We start from the raw sequence: 21718 nt of genomic DNA on the forward strand, positions 1-21718 counted from the left end.
TGGGAATAAGGACACATGCTTGCCTAAAAGGATATGTATAGCTTTTAATAACTTCATGTAAGAGATTAATTCAAGAGATTATAGCTCAGAGGATACATAAGTCTATCAAAAATGCTTTTTCAAGGCTCACTAATCTGGGAGTGTTATTAGTTTTGCAGGCACAAAAACTCAGACGGAACCAAAGGTTGACAGAATTCATCCAAGAATATTTGTACCAAATTTTATATGCATTCAACAAATACTTATCTGACTCTCTAGAAAAACAAAAACAAAAATATTTATAAAATTGACTTTATTCAGGAATCAGAGGGGGAGGAAAACAGAGGAAACAATGCGAATTTTGAGCTGTTTACAAATCTGTAGTTTCAAGTAACCTCAGCTGTTTTTAATCCCCAATGGAAATGTTTTTACATGAACTGTATCACCTTGTGCAACGATTTAGCCTGTAATTCTTAAGAAAATAGTTACATGCAAGTTAAAAGTTTATATATGTTCTCCATAAAGCTGCAACAGCTTTCTGGGTATGCATCTGCATTTCTTTGGAAACTTTTAGGACCAAATATTTATGGACAGACTGAAGTAAATAATTAAACTTAAAAGATTTCTAATATTTTTTTTCCTTAAATGTCTTTATTTTAAAAAATGAGAGCATTTTATGACAGAAAAATAGAATTACAGAGTGTGCAACATGGACTCAGATATAAAGATTACTCTGAAGGTCGGTGGTCCTGACAAACTTGCGGAGGGCATCTGTGCTTGGAGACAGATCGAGCTGAGGAGAAGAAAAAAAGAAGAAAAGCAGGAAATTAAAATGAGAAACAGTTTTGTTTCATTTAAATAAAGCTTTTTGTTTTCATAAACCCTCATGCATTTGATGATTGGTGTTCTCTAAAAACTTGCAAGGGTTTAAAAGTATAGAAAAGAGATCTTTGGTATAAATAAAGTGTATTTTCATCGTTACAGTAGGCACTGACAAATTTGCTGAAAAAAACTCATCTTCTCTGATCTCAGACACCTGACTTGTGAAGTAACCAAAGACAATGTTGGCTGAGTCAGAGCTGGAAAATGAATCACTCTTGGATAATTCATCAGCAAGGGAAGAGCAGCTGCATCGGAAAGCATCTTTGATAAAAAGTCAAACATGCAAACCTAAAACTTTCTTGGGAGATTTTAATCTGAGTCTCCCAGGGCACTTTTTCGCAAAGTTTTATCAAATCAAAAATCTTAAAGGTTAAAAGAGAAAAATTATAACACAAGCTGCTGCTGGAATCGCTGCTTCTGGGTTTTGTTTCATTTGGGAACCATATTTTAGATAAATTCAACAGTGAAGCGCTTTCATTTGGCTTCCATTCTGATTCTGCCTCTGCTGCACTGCAACAAGCCGTCAAGGCTCATGGGTGTTGTACGGATTAGAGCCATCCACCATGCTGGCCTGATGAACAAAAATGTGATTACTGAGAAGATTAAGTCGTTAATGATCCTCGTAATAAAGTAAACCTACAGAAGTTTAGATTGTGGACTGTGTCTACAAGAAATCTCAAAGGTCCAACCAGACACTGACTCTGGTGGCCCAGGAGTCATTTTTGATCAGGAGGAGTTCTTTACCTTCAACCCATCTAGGACTACCTTTATTTATCAGAACAATATAGCTAAAATTAGAAACATCCTTTTGCTGCTGAAAACTAGTGCTGCTGCATTTGCATCTTTTTGTGTAGGAATTGTGCAGAGTGAAGGATTATCAGTGTGCAATCTATGCAGATGTCCTAAAGTGGGTTGGATCAGGAAACAGAGCTCACCACAAAGCTCGAAAATGTGTCAAACAACAAAAAACAGCTTGAGAAACACAGAAAACGCAGTGGACGCTTCCTATTGTTTTGAATACTCTGTATGAGTCTCTGTTATAACTTTGCTCTTCTGACTTCTGGTTAACTTGATACCAGGCCCCTCTTTTGTGGAACAAGCTCCCAGTTAGGGCTGTTTCCCAGTTAGGGTATAGTTAGTGCTGGATCGGGATCACCTGATCCTGATCTTTCCTCTGGCTGGATCAGGTGACCCTGAGCTGTCCCTTAGTTAATGCTGCTACAGGCTCAGACTGCTGGGCGACTTCCCATGATGCACCGACCAATCTCAACTCTGCTCTTCTCATTCCCAATGCATCTATATACTACAACTGCATAGCATTAAATTCTGTCTGCTCACTCCTGTAGTTTGCTTTGTCTTCATCTCTCTCTGCTCTCCCTTTGTCTCTCTTCTCTTTCCCATCACCTCCCTGAGCCTGGTTCTGCCAGGGATCTCTTCCTGTTAAAAAGGTGTTCTTTCTTCCGAATTCGGGGTGGTTGTAGCTCAGGCGGTAGAGCAAGTCATCTACTGATCGGAAGGTTGGTGGTTCAATTCCTGGCTTCCCCTAGTCTGCATGCCAAATATCCTTGGGCAAGATACTAACCCCAAATTGCTCTCCGATGCATCCATTGGAGTATGAATGTGTGTGTGAATGTTAGTTAGAAAGCACTAAGAAAATGTGCTTATGCGAATGGGTGTGAATGCACAAGTTGTGTAAAGCGCTTTGAGTGCTCAAAGAGTAGAAAAGCGCTATATAAGAACCAGTCCATTTACTGTCGCCGTGTGCTTGTTCATAGGTAAGCTTCTGATCATTGGGGTTTCCCTTGTAATATTGCAGGGTCTTTACCTTACCATATAACATACCTTGAGATGACCCTCATTGTGTTGCTCTATAAATAAAATGTAGGTGAATCTTAAAATAAATAGAGGTTGATAACAAAATAACAAATGCTGAGCAACCTATTTACAAAATGAAAGTTTTTATGACTTCTCTTAATCACACACCTTTTCAGGAGACACTTTCTTTCAGTTTCACTCACTATCTGTGACTTTTAAATGACCTGTGGGAGCTCTGACTGTGGCTATTGTTCGAAAGACAGATCTTAAAATTGAAATACACTTTTGAAAGCAGCTGCTCCTCAAACTTTACAGCTCTATTTCCATCAGCATTAAAACCTGCAGTGGCGTCATCGACTGGGGTTCAGCCAAAACAGCGGCTCAGTAGATGTAGGACATCCGTGTGCATCCTTCCTTTGTGACCTTTTTAAAAGCGTCTTCAGATATAAAAAGGAAAAACAGCTCACCTGTATAGATCTGCCAAGTTTGGTTAGCACAGGCTTGTAGGTCTCCATGGTGACAGAGTCAGGGCCAATGACATCACTGTAACACTGGTAAACAACAGCGGCGATGCGGTGGACCTGGCAGTGGTTCAGTACTGATGAAACAGCAAAAAGAAGATGAAGACACCAAGGTTATTGATATGAGGTGTGTGTGACCGTCCAGTGATCTCCTGATGATACATCTGTTTGTTTGGAACCTGCGTCTTTAAGAGCACTCGCACCAAAAATCAGGATGCAGGACTTTGTGTTCTCAGTGAGTGGAGACGAGCCTAATGGCACCACATTTCATTCAGTTGGCAGAAACTGTTGTCCAAAGCGACTTCTCAAACACACACAGACACACATCAGGAGCAAACTGGGGTTCAGTATCTTACTCAAGGACACTTCAACAAGAAAAGCTGGGAAACAAACACAGCTAAAGCTTTATTTACAGCACTTTTACAGCCTATTCCACTTTGTCCCATTACTGAAGAGGAAGACTGCCACTGTGCAGCAGGACTGGGTGTTAAATATGTGTCTTTATAAAGCACCTTCTTAAAGCCACTTTAAACGGAATTCAAGACCAAATTGGAAATGACATACACAGAAAGTGAAAATATTTCCAAGTTAAAACACTGATCTCAGTTCACAATCACAGTTCACACAACAGTAAGATATTTTCAGCAGCTCGCTTATTTCCCAAGGGGTCACCACAGTGGATAGAGGCGGCTTTCCTGATGCAATAATCCCATTAATCTGGGCTTTGAACAGCACTTGGAGTACATTAACTTGTGACCTCTTTAGGCTGGACTTGTGTTCCATCCGGGGATCTTTGGCATGTAAGCCAAATGTGTTAACCACTACACCACAGAGTCCTGTTAAGGTAAAAACCAAAGTATCTGGTTCAGTTTAAGAACATCATCCAAATCACAGCACGAAAGATGGACATAGCTACTGTGACGTCAAACTGAGCTTTGGTGTCTTGAAACCAGGTGCGGTGGGCGGGGTGTGGATGTGACTGAAACCGCATGCTCACGAGCCAGTGACACATCGATCACAACACATTAGCATGAGCATACCCCAGATAAATCATTCTGAAATTTAAACAGACCAAAATTCACAAAATGGGCTTCATGTTTTAGTCAGCATGACTCAAATCACGTGACCAGGCCCTTAAACTGAAACAGAGGTCAGGGCAGAAGGCTGCTTTTACACAGACTTCTACAGGACTGCGGTGTTTGTGCAAGCACAGGTGTCGCCCTCTGGTGGTCGGCAAAATGAATGAAAGTTGGAGGCAATTCCTTTGTCAAGGCCTAATTTATACCAGAAACATGACTTGTTGTATATCTATGAGAAAATTACTTCTTCCGGTTTCTTCTTTTCACAATAATTGTCCTGGTCATCTACACTGTTTCAGATAAATGTCTTACAGAAGTAAGATAAAACTCCTGAGTTAACACATAAGACTCTATAGAAACTCTGTAGAGGGTTTTTTCATTAATTTATAAAGAATGGGAATAAGGTCTGCAGAACTAGAGCCTGACCACTAAATCACCTGGCTTATATTAACTGGCTGATTTTGGCCTATCAGAGATTTATTCATGTATATGTTGTTCAGTAGGAGAATCTGGGGCTTGGCAGGTGTCGATTTCAAACATGGAAAGGAAACAATAGGTGCACATGACACCAAAATAGCTTAGGAAAGGTTGCCTGGAAGGCAGGAAATCTGGGTTAAAGGAAAATGCCTCCCTAACCCATCTGTAAGAATAAAGCTGCCATTCAATCAAACATCAAAGGGTTTTTTTTCTGCTAAATTTGCACAGCAATACCACGACTGGGGAAGCAGAGTTGCAATTTTTTTTATGCAGCGTCTATAGTTTTTCCTTGTGCGCTTGCAAGATGAGAGAGAAAAAGAAGTACGAACAGTTTAAGTCTGAGACATCCGAGTCATACAGTCGTGCGATAGTAATACCTGCAGCTGGAAGTCCAGTAACTATGTTGGGTTGCTCCAGTGACTGGCAGACAGGCTGATCACCGAAAGCACTGGTGTGGAGAGAGCGCAGGAAGGGAGCGGAGCTGCCACCCAGATAGTCTGCCGTCTTATAATCAGCCACAGAGGTGTCTGACAGCACCGTCACATTCAGCTCTCTGTGCTGCAGACAGTCAAACACCTACAGGAGACAAAAGAAACACACAGTCAGGCAAACAACACTTTAACCATGCTGGTCACGCTGAAAAACCACCTCCATGTCTCACTGTAATCTCAGTGTGTGGTTAAAAAATGCCAGTAAATAAATAATTACTGTACACTCAGCGGTTGATTTATTATAGAACACATAAGGGACCTAATATGTACCAAGAAAAAGTTCCACACTACCACCAGCCGGAACCTTTGGCACGAAGCAGGATAGATCGATGTTGTTTACACCAAATTCTGCCCTATTTGGCAGCAGAACTGGAGACTCGTGAGACCGGTTGGTATTTTTCCAATTTGCTCCTGTTTTGGTTTACTGGTGTCTAGTACAGCCTTAGTTTATTGTTCTCAGCCAAATGGAGTGAAATTTGCTTTGGTCTCCTGCTGCTGTAGCCAATTTGAAGGTTTAGTGTGTACAGAGATGCTACCCTGCTTTGCACTATAACAAATCCCAGGAGATCAGCAGTTTCTGATCTCTATAACCAGCCTGCATGGCACCAACAACCATCACAAGATCACACTTTATCACAGTTCTCCTGTTTGGTCTGAAAATCTGCGCTTCTTGATCATGCCTGGATGAGATACTGATAAATGTATATTATAGCAAACCTTAAGCTTTATCGGTTTAGAGACTGAGAAGCAGATGCCGGCCTGAACGGCTCTGCACAAAGAAACAATAAACTGTATATAAATGATGGAAGTTTGAAGTTTAAATGCATTAAACTTCAGGGGACAACTCCTTCTGTTGTAAAATCAAGGCCCTAACCCCAACCCAGAAGTTTTATTTGACATCTCTAATCTGAGTTTATAGGCTCAGCCGGTAGTTTCTTGCATGAAGCAGGGCTTTCTTTAAATCGTGCTTAGCTTATGAGCATTCAGTGTCAAAAATGCTCAGCTCAAGACCTCAGAATGGGTCGTCAACAACCACTGGCCCACATTTCACATCATTAAAAAAGTCTAGAATGACAACATAACACAATCTCCCTGCAGTTCTTCGCTTAGTTCATTAAACATACCTTTTCTGTCCACTGAAAAAGCTGGTCTTCTGCAACGTAGCACGACACCTGGCATATCAAAACCTTCAAGGAAAGAAAAAAAAAACTTTTTATGCAACAACTATGCTTTTGTAATTAAAAAAAAAAACATTTTCCGACCTTTAACATTCAAATGTAACAGGACTTCCCTGTATTCTAACTGATTAAATTAGATTAAATCAGAGAAGAGTAAATCAACATTTTAAGCTCTACAATAATTAGTTAAAGTTATTGAGTTAAAGTCAAACTAAACACCCAGAGGACCCACAAGTATGGATTAATGCTTAAATAGCTGTAACATTCTTAAATATTCAAAGAATCCAGAAGTTCATGTGGCCTTTTTTTTTTTTTTTTTACTGTTGCATTGTGGGATGTAACACTCTACTGCAAACCCAACTACAAGATGTTTACCAGCCAAAACACAGACACTGAAAGACATGGGACCGGTAAATTTGGAGCCCCACAGAAAGACAAAGATGAGTTTAGGTGATTCTAAATTGGCTAAACTGGGTGTGAATGTGAAAGAGAATGGTTGTCTTTCACTGGGATGAACTGGTGACCTTTTCCAGGGTGTAACCCGCCTCTCGGTCTAGGACAGGGGACAGGCTGTAGCCACCCCCTCCGCTAAATACGTAGCTAAATTAGTTTGATTCAACACTCTACAACTGATTTTGTTGGTTATGTTAGAGCATTACTTTACTATTTAGTCAGTTAATTCTCCCAGATTTCAATCAAGAACATGAGGTCAGCAAACACTGGGTATTTTGCCTTTATCAAAAAAGATAAATCAATGATTTATCTTCTTCCACTGATGACTGATTAAAGTGGACGCATTACAAACATCTTCAGGCTTCTCAACTCTTCAAAGAAAAATCACGTTTATTGATCCTACACTGAACCGAGAGCTTTATTTGGACTTAATATCCCCGCTTTTGCTGCATTATTTTTCACCATACACACCAACTACTGTCTAAAACACACTCCCCACCCTTTAAATCAGCATTAAAAATGAAGGTTGTGCTAACAGGACTTTTAGTAAATCAGTGATCTTTAAATTAATGGCCAACTGTTGTGGTATCTGCTGTCCACAGCTGCTCCTGTGGTCCTCCAGTACATTAAATCCCAGCAGCCACCTGAAGGCAGCAGGACACGTGTGATAAATCTGAAGCTTCCTCGGCAGCACAGGAGCAACCGTTCACTACATTTATCTCGATTGAATCACGTGTGGATGAGGGCAGGCGGTTCTACACACAATCAACCGGTCGGTTATAACTCTGACAACAGACACTAGATTACCAGGGTTCATTAATCCTCTGTGTAATGGCCTCTCTTCCAAGTCTTGTAACAGAACCAGCATTTCATTCTTTACTCTTGCACTGCGCGTAATTTATTCAGATTTTTCTTTTATAATATCTCATCTGTTTGCAGCTCGACAGCGAACAGGCCACAGCCATTATAAAGTGCCCTTGATATAAATGAGAGAACATCTCAAACAGCACTTGAAAAATATTAAACAGAAGTTCAGGAGCAAACCCATTAAACTGAATGATCATCGAGTTCTCGACCGTCAGGTGCTTTCAGACATATTTTGAAGTGCTGCCTCGCTCGGTGCGTCACTCACTGTTGGGTTGTCCTTGTGTCTGTAGAAAACACACGCCGATTCCTCGCAGCTTTGCCCCGTTACAGCTCGGCTCCTCTCGTTCCACGCCGACGCACGTCCGATTGTATCCCAGTTTGCCGTGGACAGGATGTGCACTGACAGAAAACCTGTGAAGACAGAGTCTCTCAGTTTTCAAAGAAAGCTCACAAGTTACTCAAGTGTTTATTTCCAAATAGGAAACATGAAATAACAAGAGTGCTACTGGTACCCCTTACGGAAGGGAACAACAGCAAAAGGAAAGATTATGAGCACAAATAAAAGTCCAGACTTAACATATTGAAGGTAGGCTTGGAAAACTAACAAAATTATTTAACTGGGCTTACAATATACAGTGCCTTAAGGCAACTATTGTTGTCATTTGGTGCTAAATAAATAAAACTGGATTGAAAAAGATCTGATGTCAACTGCTGCTATCCCAGTCCACAGTAGCATACGGCGTTAGTGTTGCCGAGGGGCGTGGCCTACTGCCACCTACAGCTGTGGATCAAAACCTCACTTCAAAGAAACAAAACTGTCACCAACTTAGTGAAAACAGTTAGTAAAAAAAAAAAACTAATTAAAAAACCACAAATTCAAAGGTTCAAGACTCATTGAATAATTGAGAAAATAAGCTGCAGATTAACTGATGATCAAAACACTAATCGTAGACTGTCTGCATTATACTTCCTGCAGTGTTTTAGCACCGTATTCTCACTGGCTCCCCAACTCATCATTTTTAAAAGTACAAAAGATTCTTGGGAATATTCTGTTACTGCCTCTGAGCTGACATTTTGGTCCACCGTGTTCCAGTGTCCCGACAGGGATATTAAATATTAATTTAATGTGTAATAATATTGGGCATCTAGTTAAACCAATCACAGGCGAGTCAGCAGACAGGAGAGAGACAGCAGCAACTTACTGGAAGCATTTTGTCCCACAGCAAGGACGAAGTTTGAACACTGCAACTTGTTTCCAGACTTCAGCGACTCAGAGACTTCGGGGCTCCAGTGCAGATGAACCTCTCTGTTTGGTTTTATAGAGAAGAAAGATTTTAAAGATTTTTCCCCCAATCAACATTTTCATACATTTATAAAACTGCTCCTCCTAATGAGATCTGCCAATCTGTATCCTGGGTTCTCAGCTTAGTGAACAAAATATTTAAACTCAGATTAAAGTTTAGACAGCCTTCCACACGTCGTACCACGAAGCTCACTAAACTCAAGTGTCCTGCTGTAATAGGACGCCACTGTTGCAACAGTTTGTGAAATTGTCCCCTACTAGATATTCCACAAACAACTTTAAGTGGTATTATGGGAATTGGGAAGCATTCAGAAACCATGTACAGGGCTGGATTGCTGAGTGCTGAGGCGTACAGAGCGTAAACGTCGCCTACGCTCTGCTTGCTCATTGAAAGCAGAGTCCCAAACTTCCCCTGGCATTAACATCAGCACAAAAATGTGTGCTGGGAATTTTACAGGTTTCCATAGCTGAGCAGCTCCTGGAAGTGTAACATGAACTTTTGTCTATATAATGAATGAAAAGAAAGACAAAAAAACAAAATAAAAAAGTGTCTACTTTTTGCCTGTCATCACACAATGTGTTGGTTTGGCTTTGAAAAATTAAATTTTAGTATAATTTAATTTTAATATAATTAAGTTTTTTTTCTTTTACATAAAATAATCATGAAATCACTCCTAAAATGTGCTATTCTCTGGAACAAATTCTGGAAAAACTACACATACAAATACTTTTATGATTTTGAAATGGATAACGCCTCCATCTCACCCTTTCTCCCTAATATCTTCCTCTGTCAGACCAACCCTCTGTATCTCCTCCTTCATTGCATCCATTATTTTTCTCTGTTGTCTTCCTCTTTCCGTCATCCTGGAAGCTTCACATTTAAAATCCTTTGCATTTAAAGTCCTTACCCTCACCTCCTACCTTTCCTTCTCTCTGGCAGCTTCCAAACACACCTCTTCTCTTCCTCCGTCTTCACTCAGCAGCACTGATAAACCGGCTTCGACTGATTTTTATGGAAATCTCATTCTTGAGGATGCCCTTCCTGACACTACCCTAACTTTTTGTTTGACTACTCTATATTATCATTAATATTATTATTATTATTACTAACCATTTCCTTATTTAAGGGCATAATAGCAATGACAATGTTGCCATATCTTTTTGTACACTTGATAAAAGTGTTAAAAACAGGTTCCTGCATTAAGTGTGTAAATGCTGTTTGAATGGGTGAACTGAAAACTCATGTGTCATGTTAGCTCAGTTAGCTTCAGCGGCAGATATCCATCCAGCTGACCGAGTGAGAAAATGCTTAAATTGGGATGATATGGTCCGCATATTTTTGTACGTCTTAGTATTTCACTGGCAATAATCTCTGAATTTAAGATAGCTAACTAGCTAGATTAACTAAACCTGATTCCCCTCTGCATGCTTTCTCTGCGCTCACTACCCGATGCTACAGCTGGTTATTTACCTTTTTTCCTCCAGCTCTCTGCGGATTTGCTCATCTTCCTCGTTTTCATCAAGCTCATCGTCGTCTTCCTCCACAGCCCGAGAGTAAACCGACAGGACTTCCCCAAAAAACGTCGCCATAATCGTTGTGCTTTCAGAACAAAGTGAAAGTTTAGCTACAGATTTTTCAGACAGGTAGCCATGACATGCATGCCACGACTTCCGCCGGCAGCACGAGCCCTTCAGAATAAAAGCCTAATTTTAAACACTGAAATTTCAGAATAAATGAGTTGAGCCTACAAACCCCAGATTGTTAAACATGAGGTCCGGTGGACAGCATTGGCCAAAATTGCAAAGAAATCATCTTTAATACTTCAAATTATATCAGTAAATTGCTGGTTAGCTCCTCCTGTGGGAATAGCAATATTTCACGATAATGAAAATACTTGGATATTTAAAAGTAGCAGTTTCGAGAAATAACCACTTGCTCTGACCAAGGTATGCAGAAGAGCATTTATAAAGGCACAACATATGAACTGAACTAATTGGACTGATTTCTTCGACAAAACTGTGAGTTCACTGTTCTCAAATGCCCTCCAAAGTCTCCAATGTCAATCCAACAGAAATCTTTGGGATGTGGTGGAATGGGAGAATCAAATCATGGATGTGCAGCTGGCAAATCTGCAGCAATCCCGTGATGCTATCAAGTCAGGACCAAAATCTCTTTGTTTCCAGCTGCTTGTTAAATCCATGATATGAAGAATTAAGGCAGTTCTGAAGGTCAAAGGAATTCTGAACCAGTGCTAGAAAGGTGTAGCTAAGGAAGTGGCATGTGTAAAAATATTGAGCTGCTAATCATGTGTTTTGTAAACAGATGCTTCATTAAGAGTAAACATTTCCAGAACTTTTAACATTTCTTTATGAATTATAATAATCATAATAATAATAATAATAACAATACATTTCAGATCAAATTTGCTGTTTGTGGCCAGTGAAATATAGAGTTTGACTCTCATAAAGTTATCTAACTGGCCGAAGATCTTAACTCCTTGAGATAAACTATGTCAGTGTGTTAGAGCTAAATAAATAGATGAAAACTATTTTTGCATTCAATTATCTTAAAATAGTTTTTTATTTTTTCTCCAGTGTCTTTTAATGGTGTAAGTCTGAACCATGAAATAATTGCCAGATTTTTTTTAACTGCCGTGTTTATTGAACTTCTGTTTATTACAAAAAAAAAAAAAAGAAAGAAAGAACTTAAACCTTAATGTCCACATATGAGTTTCAATATTGGGAATTTATGTGCAATTTATTTAAGAGTTTCGGGGGAGAAAAAATGAGACTGTTCAGAGATTTCTTTTTTTTTTCTTTCTTTCTTTCTTTTTTTGTTGTTGTTGCTTACAGTAGGATTCCTGTTCATTTTATATCGTTTCTGGGTTGTGAATGAACAGGAGAAATGATTAAAACAATAAAAGCTATTTCAATGTTCAAATGAGCAAACGGTCAGCTTTAAGATCAAGCTTGAAGCAAGTGAAGCGTAATATTACCGTCTCATGTGTAGAAATACCTTAAATTGAGTGGCTCAAACATGCTGTGCATGCACACGGAGAAGTGCAAAACCATCACTCCACACAATCCTTGGGGGAAGCTCAAAGCCTGAGGCGGCATGACTTTCCAGCGTTTTTCTGCCATTGCAGTTCACTCAAATCAATGAATGATTTAAGGCTGTGGCTCTCCATTGAATTCACATGGTGTGTGGTTTTACAATGCATACTGGCTTCAATACGACAAGCAATTAGAGTCGGGATGCTTGATGTACTACAGGGAGTGCAGAATTATTAGGCAAATGAGTATTTTGTCCACATCATCCTCTTCATGCATGTTGTCTTACTCCAAGCTGTATAGGCTCAAAAGCCTACTACCAATTAAGCATATTAGGTGATGTGCATCTCTGTAATGAGAAGGGGTGTGGTCTAATGACATCAACACCCTATATCAGGTGTGCATAATTATTAGGCAACTTCCTTTCCTTTGGCAAAATGGGTCAAAAGAAGGACTTGACAGGCTCAGAAAAGTCCAAAATAGTGAGATATCTTGCAGAGGGATGCAGCAGTCTTAAAATTGCAAAGCTTCTGAAGCGTGATCATCGAACAATCAAGCGTTTCATTCAAAATAGTCAACAGGGTCGCAAGAAACGTGTGGAAAAACCAAGGCGCAAAATAACTGCCCATGAACTGAGAAAAGTCAAGCGTGCAGCTGCCAAGATGCCACTTGCCACCAGTTTGGCCATATTTCAGAGCTGCAACATCACTGGAGTGCCCAAAAGCACAAGGTGTGCAGTACTCAGAGACATGGCCAAGGTAAGAAAGGCTGAAAGACGACCACCACTGAACAAGACACACAAGCTGAAACGTCAAGACTGGGCCAAGAAATATCTCAAGACTGATTTTTCTAAGGTTTTATGGACTGATGAAATGAGAGTGAGTCTGGATGGGCCAGATGGATGGGCCCGTGGCTGGATTGGTAAAGGGCAGAGAGCTCCAGTCCGACTCAGACGCCAGCAAGTTGGAGGTGGAGTACTGGTTTGGGCTGGTATCATCAAAGATGAGCTTGTGGGGCCTTTTCGGGTTGAGGATGGAGTCAAGCTCAACTCCCAGTCCTACTGCCAGTTTCTGGAAGACACCTTCTTCAAGCAGTGGTACAGGAAGAAGTCTGCATCCTTCAAGAAAAACGTGATTTTCATGCAGGACAATGCTCCATCACACGCGTCCAAGTACTCCACAGCGTGGCTGGCAAGAAAGGGTATAAAAGAAGAAAAACTAATGACATGGCCTCCTTGTTCACCTGATCTGAACCCCATTGAGAACCTGTGGTCCATCATCAAATGTGAGATTTACAAGGAGGGAAAACAGTACACCTCTCTGAACAGTGTCTGGGAGGCTGTGGTTGCTGCTGCACGCAATGTTGATGGTGAACAGATCAAAACACTGACAGAATCCATGGATGGCAGGCTTTTGAGTGTCCTTGCAAAGAAAGGTGGCTATATTGGTCGCTGATTTGTTTTTGTTTTGTTTTTGAATGTCAGAAATGTATATTTGTGAATGTGGAGATGTTATATTGGTTTCACTGGTAAAAATAAATAATTGAAATGGGTACATATTTGTTTTTTGTTAAGTTGCCTAATAATTATGCACAGTAATAGTCACCTGCACACACGGATATCCCCCTAAAATAGCTAAAACTAAAAACTACTTCCAAAAACATTCAGCTTTGATATTAATGAGTTTTTTGGGTTCATTGAGAACATGGTTGTTGTTCAATAATAAAATTATTCCTCAAAAATACAACTTGCCCAATAATTCTGCACTCCCTGTATTTCTGGCCTTGGTACCAATCAGAGGTAAACTTGACATGCCACATGGCTCCACCAGCTTCTTACTGGTAATGCATAATTAACACGAGGAAGAAAGCAGGAATACAAAATTTCAGAAGCTTTCAAATTACCTTCAGCTGTATAGCTAGCTGGAAACACAAGCCAAGTCATGTTAGGGCAAATTGGCCTCAAGTTGACTGCAGAGCATCCACCCCATCTATTGTATTGTATAATTTATTTTCCCGTAAGCGGTGCCCTGGGAGATGAGGGACAAACAGAAATGTGATGATATCAGCACAGCCATAAAAATACTTCATTGTCACCAGAAAATGTCTGGCGTTGGAAAGAGGGATCGGATTGGAGGACAAAGTCTGGACTAGAATAGAGAGTATGCTCTATTACCAGTGTAGTGCAATAATGTAGCAGAAGGCCATAAACTAACAGCAGTGAGGCTTCCTGTCACAAAATGGAGCAACATGCTAGGGGGAAGCTTCGGGCTGCTGTTAATGTAATTGATAGTAGAGAGAGGGGAGAGAGGGAGGAAGAGGAGGAGGGATGCTCTACAGCTTAACAAACACAAAGCCTCCAGGGCTTAAGAGAAGAGAGGAATGTCAACAATGGGACAAACAGGCCATGTCACAACTTTACTGTCCATTAAAAATAGGACAGACAGTCAGAGGGGACAGACAAGGAGTCCGTCCAGTGAGGACGAGGGTTTGTCTGTTTGTCCTACACTTTGATCAAGAGCACCACATTCCTCCTGCGGTGGTTGGCAGGGGCGTGCTCGTCTCCCCTTAAAAGATTTATCTCAACATACCCATCTCGCCTGCTGATTAAGCTGCATGAATTAGGCTTTTAAAGAAAATCTCATTATATAAGAAGAATGAATTCCAAATCAACCAAAACAATCTCTACTTAGAAAACATGAAATAAACATAGCTGACACACAAAAGCAACAACTATACTGTTAACACAAAGGTAAAGAGGGAAGGGAGAAAGCACACTGCTCACACCGAGAACAATTTGACAATATTAATTATCCACAGAAGAGGGTACTTTTCACGCAGAGGCATACGAGACAAGGTTACCTTTCACACATTTAAGAGCATTAATTATGCACAAAAGAGAGTGTAGTTCACACAGAAGCAGACAAGACAATGGAGCTATTCATACATACACCAATTTGAAAGCACTTGTTATTTTTTCTTGAGTCAAAAAATGTATTGTGCTTCCACAAGAGAGAGAGATTTTGACTCATGAACAGATCTTTTTTATTGTGTTGTTTTCCAGGTTTTCATATTTGTAAGATGCCATGTTTACATATTCAGGTTTATTGCATTTCCCTCTCTTTAAACTTAGCTCTCACTGTCAAACCTGCTGAATGATTGAGGTGCATACCAGGCAGGTGTGGATACCCAGAACTGCAAGACTCTCATTTCAATTTCAGGCAAGCTGCACTTTTAGTGCATCAGGATGAAAATAGGGACACAATTCCATTTTGGTCTGGAAACTCAGCCACCAGCCTCTCACCTCACTGAACAGCTGCTCCTTGAGGCCTTGCAGAGCTAGCTGAGTGAAATCAAGTCCTGGAAATGCTCTCGTCTAATTGACTGTCACCCTTAAGGACAAATGAAGAGTGACAGACAAGTGAGGAGTCGATATTTGTCAAGAGAATCTGAGGCTCTTTTCTACATAGAGGTATAGCAAAACTAGGGAGCAGTGCAATGATAAAAGGAACTCAACCATCACAGTTATCAGTGAGCTGAATTGTTAATGAAAATCTTGTTAAGTAGCACTATATCAGATAATAATTAACTTGAGTTTTAGGACGGGCACAAAAACATCTAATAAATGCCTAACCTTTGATGGGCTTCATGGACAGCAATTCATTTTTTCAAAGAAAATATGGGTTAAATATAGATAACTGCTAATTGCTCTGACATAACACTAACACTGTGAACACAGTGAAGATGGTTTGTGTTACATCTAGTGTCGTCTTTGTGAGTGTGGTGACAGAGATATCCTAGTTATTGGATGGATTATGATTAATGTGCTCCAGATACTCATGGTCCCCTTGGGATGACTTCTATAACATTAGTGACCCTCTGGTTTTACATATTGGATTATAGCTGAGCTAATGATACAAGAACTGCATTACTGTGGTAGATATTAACACCGGTGGACATGTATAATGTTTATTAGTATTAGTATGTCTTTCTCTGTTGAATTTGCATGTTCTTCCCATGTTTGTGTGGACACTCTACCAGTATTCCCGCGTCCTTCTAGAGTCCAAAGACATGTATGGAGTTAGGTTAAGTGGAGATTTTAAACTGGTGAATATGAACTCTTGTTTATGTGTCTTATTGGCCCTGCGATTGGTTGGCAGCCTGTCCATGATGTACTCTACCTCTCACCATGTAGGAGCTGGGATAGGCTCCAGTCCCCTGTAGCCCTGAACTGGATAAGTGGAAGAGAATAGATGGATGGATGGATGGATGGATGGATGGATGGATGGATGGGTGGGTGGAGTCCAATAATGATGTGAATCCTTCTTTTTAGCTACTTATTGATGGATTAAAAGTTTAGATGGACTGAAAGTCTGGCTGGAGTAGTGTCACCTGTTCCTGACAAATCTCATGTTAGTGCACCCGTTTCCCACCAACTCATTACTTGCACATATTTCCAGATCGTTCCGTCTTTTAGAACTGCTCCAGGCTCTGTTATGTATTCACGTATTTAACCATTTTCCCTTCGTCCACTCTACATCACCTTAAGTGCCAGCCTCCCCTTGGGCTCATAATCAAACACTCACTCTGGAAAAATTATTCACCTGTGAAGGACCTCAGCAGCCAGCACACTCTTCACCAACCCCTCTTCAATATTGTACATTCTGGTCTTGTAATAAAAACCCTAAAAGTGTGTTTGTTGTTTTTCTGTCTCAGTACCTGCCTTTACATCTTCTAGTTTCTGCTAAAAACATAACAATATAGAGAAGAGCATCACAGATCCTCTAAAGACTGTACAAATACTAAACACAGACACAGATCAAACTCAGACCTGATTAATTATTGACTGATTAACGAGTGATTCTCACTGTTTTTAAAAACCAATATAGAAAGTAACCAGCAGGCGAGTCTGTAATGTTGGTGTCAGCTCAAAATAAAGTAATAACCTACTGTAAAGCACATCAGTATAATTATAATACTTGCAATAATTCAAACATGTGAGTGAGAGCCACAGCGGTGAGGCTAAACGCTACATGGGCCAAACTAATCAGAGAATAATCAGCTAATCAAAAGCTGAGGCTAAAAGATAAGTTTTAAGTTTCACTCTAAAGGGGGGCCCTCCTGATGTCATCAGAGAAATTATTCCAGGGATTATTTAATTATTGTGAAGTATAATGAACACTGCAGCCTCCTGGGCCAGTTAACAGGGCTGTGGACTGCTGTATTCAACACTAAAATGCACATAATCACAATTTTTTTTTATTAAGGAAGAAAATGCAACACCCGAACTTGGAGTCTTTATAGCTGCCGTGGGGGGTTTGGAGCCCTATCTGCGCACTGTTGCCCCCACAGGGAAACCTCAAGCTCCCGTTCCGTCAGACCACCTACGAACACTTATTCACACGTAGGAGTGTTTTAAAGTGCTCACTCCAGCTGAGCTGCGTGTCTGTGTGCTGTGGGAGGAAAGTGGAGCGCCCGGAGGACTCCTACACAGACACACGGAGAACATGCAAGCCCCACGCAGACAGCATCAGTTGCTTAGGAACAGAATTGTTCATCAGATGTGGGTGTGATCGCTTTTACGTAGGGTGTGGGTTTTATTCATGCGAACGTGCGTAAAGCAGGGGTTTCATAACGCTCATAATGCCTGGAGGTGGGTGGAAAAGGTGAGCTGCTGCTGATGCGCTCTCCTCCAGCTGAACAACTGGTTGCTATAACAATGCTGGTGCAAAGTGGAGAAAAGGATTGTTTTAGAAATTCAAAGCTGTATGAAATATTTATATAAACACTTTTACTGTGTAATTCACCCTTCACTGGTGCTCCCCGCTGTCATATCTTGCTAAAAAATTAGTTTCACTAAACTAAACCTGCTTCAGCCCCCTCCAGCTCACTCCTCCAGTGTTATGTGGTTCAGTTTGTGCCCAAAATAGGTGCACCTGCACACTTTTTATGCCAACTGAACTGGCAGAAAGGTTTTAAAACATTGCCTTTGACCACTTACTCTCATTCGCACTGAATATTTGTCATTATGTCCTGATTGAGTTTAAGTTATGTTTCTGCAAAGTGTTGTTGTCTCTGCGTTGTAATTTGAATGGCAGGCCATGAAGTACGAAGCAATTTCAGCATATACAGGATATCTTTTTCTCGTCTTTCTTCAACTAGGTCACACGTATGTGGCTACCAGCTGAATAAAGTAACTCAGGGTTGCAGAAAAAAGTAAAAAGTTTAGATGCTCTTAAAAAAATACAATTTTGGACTCTGTTAGTATCTGTGCACAAAAGCGTACCATCCAGGAATGGTGACTTTTTTTTCCCCACAGAGGGTCAGTAAATGGTGATTGAACTGTTGATCTCACATCTCAATCAAAACCTGCTCAGGAGCAAGTTAGGTCTGCAGCTGGACGTGAACCACCTTTACTATCAGTGAAAGCCCAGGCTTAACCTTGATGTTACCTGGGTAAGCCCAAACCCTGCTTCCTTTATAGGTCTCCTGACATGCTGGCATGTTATATTTTTGTAGAAGCTACTTAAGTTAGATAAAGATTCTGCAGACTGTGATGTACAAGGATAAATATGTAGATCTAAATTGATAAATAATTAAAATATAGGATGATTGGTTTTCAGATTACTTGCTGACTTGCGTAGTTTAAATGATTAGTTTTGGCATAAAACCTTTAGTGGTATTTTTTAGTGGTATTCTAGTATACCAGAAATATCTGCCTGTATATTTTAGGTTGAGAAGTTGAACTCTAAAGGTATTATCATGCAGTGTAAACTTGCAAAATTTTGTAAAGGAATTGTATCTACATTTGTTCATATGCATTCCTTTCTTTTTCTTTTTTGATGATGTGTATTGAATTTAGATGCTGCTTCAGATTTGTGCCCACACTTCCTGCCTTCCACCATTGGACTTGACTGCTGGTCCAATCAATTTCCAGCTGATTTAAATGAAAGTAGCTGCCTTAAAAGGGCTGCCAACTTTCCATTTGTTGCATCTGTGTTTTAAAGTGATCAGTCTAACTTTGCATCTGTAGTGCAGGAGAACATGCAGAGGGTTGGTGTGAAGAATACGCTAGAGATTGGGTGAGATGGAGGCAGGTGGTGATCAGCTGTGCAACTCCTAAAGGGGCAAAGGTTGGAGAGGAGATGGGCATGGAAGATGTGGGTGTACCCCTGCTGCTGTCATGTGTGACCCCCTCATCTGTCCCATTTTCGGTCCAGGGACTTTATGTGATCAGACTATTATATATTATAGATCAGTGTTTGAATTTAATTTTATGTATTATGTTGTATTTACACTTTACCAGTACTATATCCAGTTGTCAAGTATGCAGTGTATTGAATGTATTTATTTTGTTAACATAAGAAATTATCAAGGATCAGGCAGGTTTAGCTGTGTGGGAAGCAGCACCCAGAACTCAGGATATAGGGTGAGCTGGTAATAAATTGAGCCTTTAATGTTGTGCTAAAACAACAGAAAGTCCAAGGTAAACCAAACGTTAAGCTCAAACCAGGGAAAGCACATATAAGGAATACCATGGGGAACACACAGCAGTCACTGGTGAGACAACCTTGGGCAAGGAGAGACTCAGACAATATATATACATAAATACAGTCACAATGATTGAGATGTCCTTAAGTTTTTAATACATTTCTGTTTTAAAACTGAATCCACATTGAGGTACTTTGTGTTCTGCATAACACGCATCTCCATCTCAAGTTGAGTAAGAAGCATTCACTCTTCTGTCTGTCTTCAGGACATGACACTTTACCACTCTGTCAAACTCAATTTCGTCATTATCACTCTAGTCCAACAGTTTCCTCAGCCGCCATCTGCACGCCGATCAGCCTCTGTTCGCTTTAAATCCCTGCTCGTCCGTCATTCTGCCTTTCAGAATCTCATTTGTGTGACCCGCCTCTTCCTGGTCACTCTCCAGCTGCTCCATTGCCACCGCCACCAGCATTTACACTGCAGGCGGTCATGTTCTACTTCCTGCCATCATTGCACTCTAATTACCAGTTAGTTCATTACTCAAACTTTGTGCTTTCATAAAGTCTGTTCATTTCCTTAATATGATCTCTTCTTATTGAAGTGCTTGCTCAGTTTTGCTTCTATATCCTGTTTTCTTTCAGTTTGACACAACTACCTCAACCTGGAGACTGCACTAGGTTTAAGTCTGACTACAGTCACTAGGTTTAATTTTGGTCTTTTAGAAAAGATTATTTCAGTTAAATTTCTGTTGCTCGTGGTTAAAAAGTCATCTTTTGGTTTGTTTGTTCTTTTTTCTTTGTTTTGAGATCAGTATCTTTTTTTTCGTGTTCTGTTTTCTCTTGTAAAAAAAAAATGTATCCATTTAAACCTTTTAGCTGTGAATAAAGCTTCTCCACTTGCATCCTTAATGTTGCTTCCTGCTGGGATGGAACTGCTGAGCTGTGCAGATTTTGCTTTATTTGCTTGACTTTTGTTTTAAAACTGTTAAGACATTTGCTATTTGTGAAAATAATTTTCTATTTTTTTTTTTCAATTCAATTTTATTTATATAGTGCCAGTTTACAACAACAGTCACCTCAAGGCACTTTCTATGGTAATACAATAACACAAAGGAACCCACCCAAATAAATAAATAAATAAATAAATAAATAAATAAATAATAAAAATCAAACAACCCCCCTATAAGCAAGCACTTGATGACAATGGGGAGGGAAAATTCACTTTTTTGGTAGAAATAGGCTCAGGGGGGTGGACCCATCTGCTGCAACGAGTCACAGGTAAGGGGATGAAGACAGGACAAAAGACATCCTGTGGAAAAAAGCCAGACTTTAATAATAACTAATGATTAACTGCAGAGTGTTGTATAAATGCACATTGAATGACAAAAAGGTGCATCACCAAAATTGGACATTACTAATCCTGTTACTCGAGGGAGATTAAGGACAGAACCAACAGTCAAACAATGCCATAAGCATCACTTGGCAATGGTGGGGAAGAAGAGCTCATTATTAACAGGAAACAGTCTCCTGAACAGCCAGGCTCTGTGCTGAGAGGTCATTGGATAAGAGGAGCGAGAGGAGCATAGAAAAACCAAGGATGACAAACAGGACAAAACACAAACTACAGGTTTTGAGAATAAAATTTTTTTTTAACTAAAACAATTAAGATCTCATATCTCATATTTCTCATATCCTTTGTTTCTCAAGTATGAAAAGATAAAAAAAACTTTTGAATTCAGCTTAAAGACTCTTTAAAGTTTTTGTAAAGCTGGAGAAAACTGCAGCAGGTGGTGAGGGCAGTTGGCACTTCACTAACCCTCCTCAGAGACATTTATACTGGCAGACTTCAGCGGAAAGCCAGTATCATCATCAAGGACCCCTCGCACCCTGGACACTCCCCCCCTTCCCTCTGGTAAACGCTACAGGTGAATCAGGTCAAAGACAAACAGACTCAGTAAAGGTTTCTACCCTCAGACTGTCAAACATACCCTACCTCCACCCTGATTGAAGGTTAACTGCACTGTTAAAATTTCTACTGTATTTATAAACCATATTTATTGTAGTATAATGCAACCAACATTCCTACCTCTATTTATAAACCGTATTTATTATAATGCAACAACTTTCCTACCTCT

General features: G+C 40.1%; 1 protein-coding gene across 1 annotated transcript; it reads right to left on the minus strand.

Moving 5' to 3' along the window:
- Positions 1 to 275: 275 nt before the first annotated feature.
- psmg1 (proteasome (prosome, macropain) assembly chaperone 1) lies at positions 276 to 10739 on the minus strand. The gene is made up of 7 exons (XM_019364136.2): positions 10517 to 10739; positions 8945 to 9048; positions 8008 to 8153; positions 6369 to 6431; positions 5131 to 5329; positions 3144 to 3274; positions 276 to 772 (listed from the first exon to the last, which is right to left on the minus strand). Exons 1-7 carry the CDS (start codon positions 10633 to 10635, stop codon positions 695 to 697), a joined length of 840 nt encoding a protein of 279 aa, XP_019219681.1. The 5' UTR covers positions 10636 to 10739; the 3' UTR covers positions 276 to 694.
- Between the last annotated feature and the right edge of the window lie 10979 nt (positions 10740 to 21718).

Source organism: Oreochromis niloticus, linkage group LG10 (genome assembly GCF_001858045.2).
Source record: "Oreochromis niloticus isolate F11D_XX linkage group LG10, O_niloticus_UMD_NMBU, whole genome shotgun sequence".
NCBI classification, from domain to species: domain Eukaryota; kingdom Metazoa; phylum Chordata; class Actinopteri; order Cichliformes; family Cichlidae; genus Oreochromis; species Oreochromis niloticus.

Coding starts and splice junctions, on each gene's coding strand:
- psmg1 (XM_019364136.2), bottom strand. CDS start 10,635: ATGGCGACGTTTTTTGGGGAAGTCCTGTCGGTTTACTCTCGGGCTGTG. Junction 8,154..8,944: donor TGTGGGACAAAATGCTTCCA/GTAAGTTGCTGC, acceptor CTGTCTTCACAG/GTTTTCTGTCAGTGCACATC. Junction 5,330..6,368: donor TTTTTCAGTGGACAGAAAAG/GTATGTTTAATG, acceptor TGTCTCCTGTAG/GTGTTTGACTGTCTGCAGCA.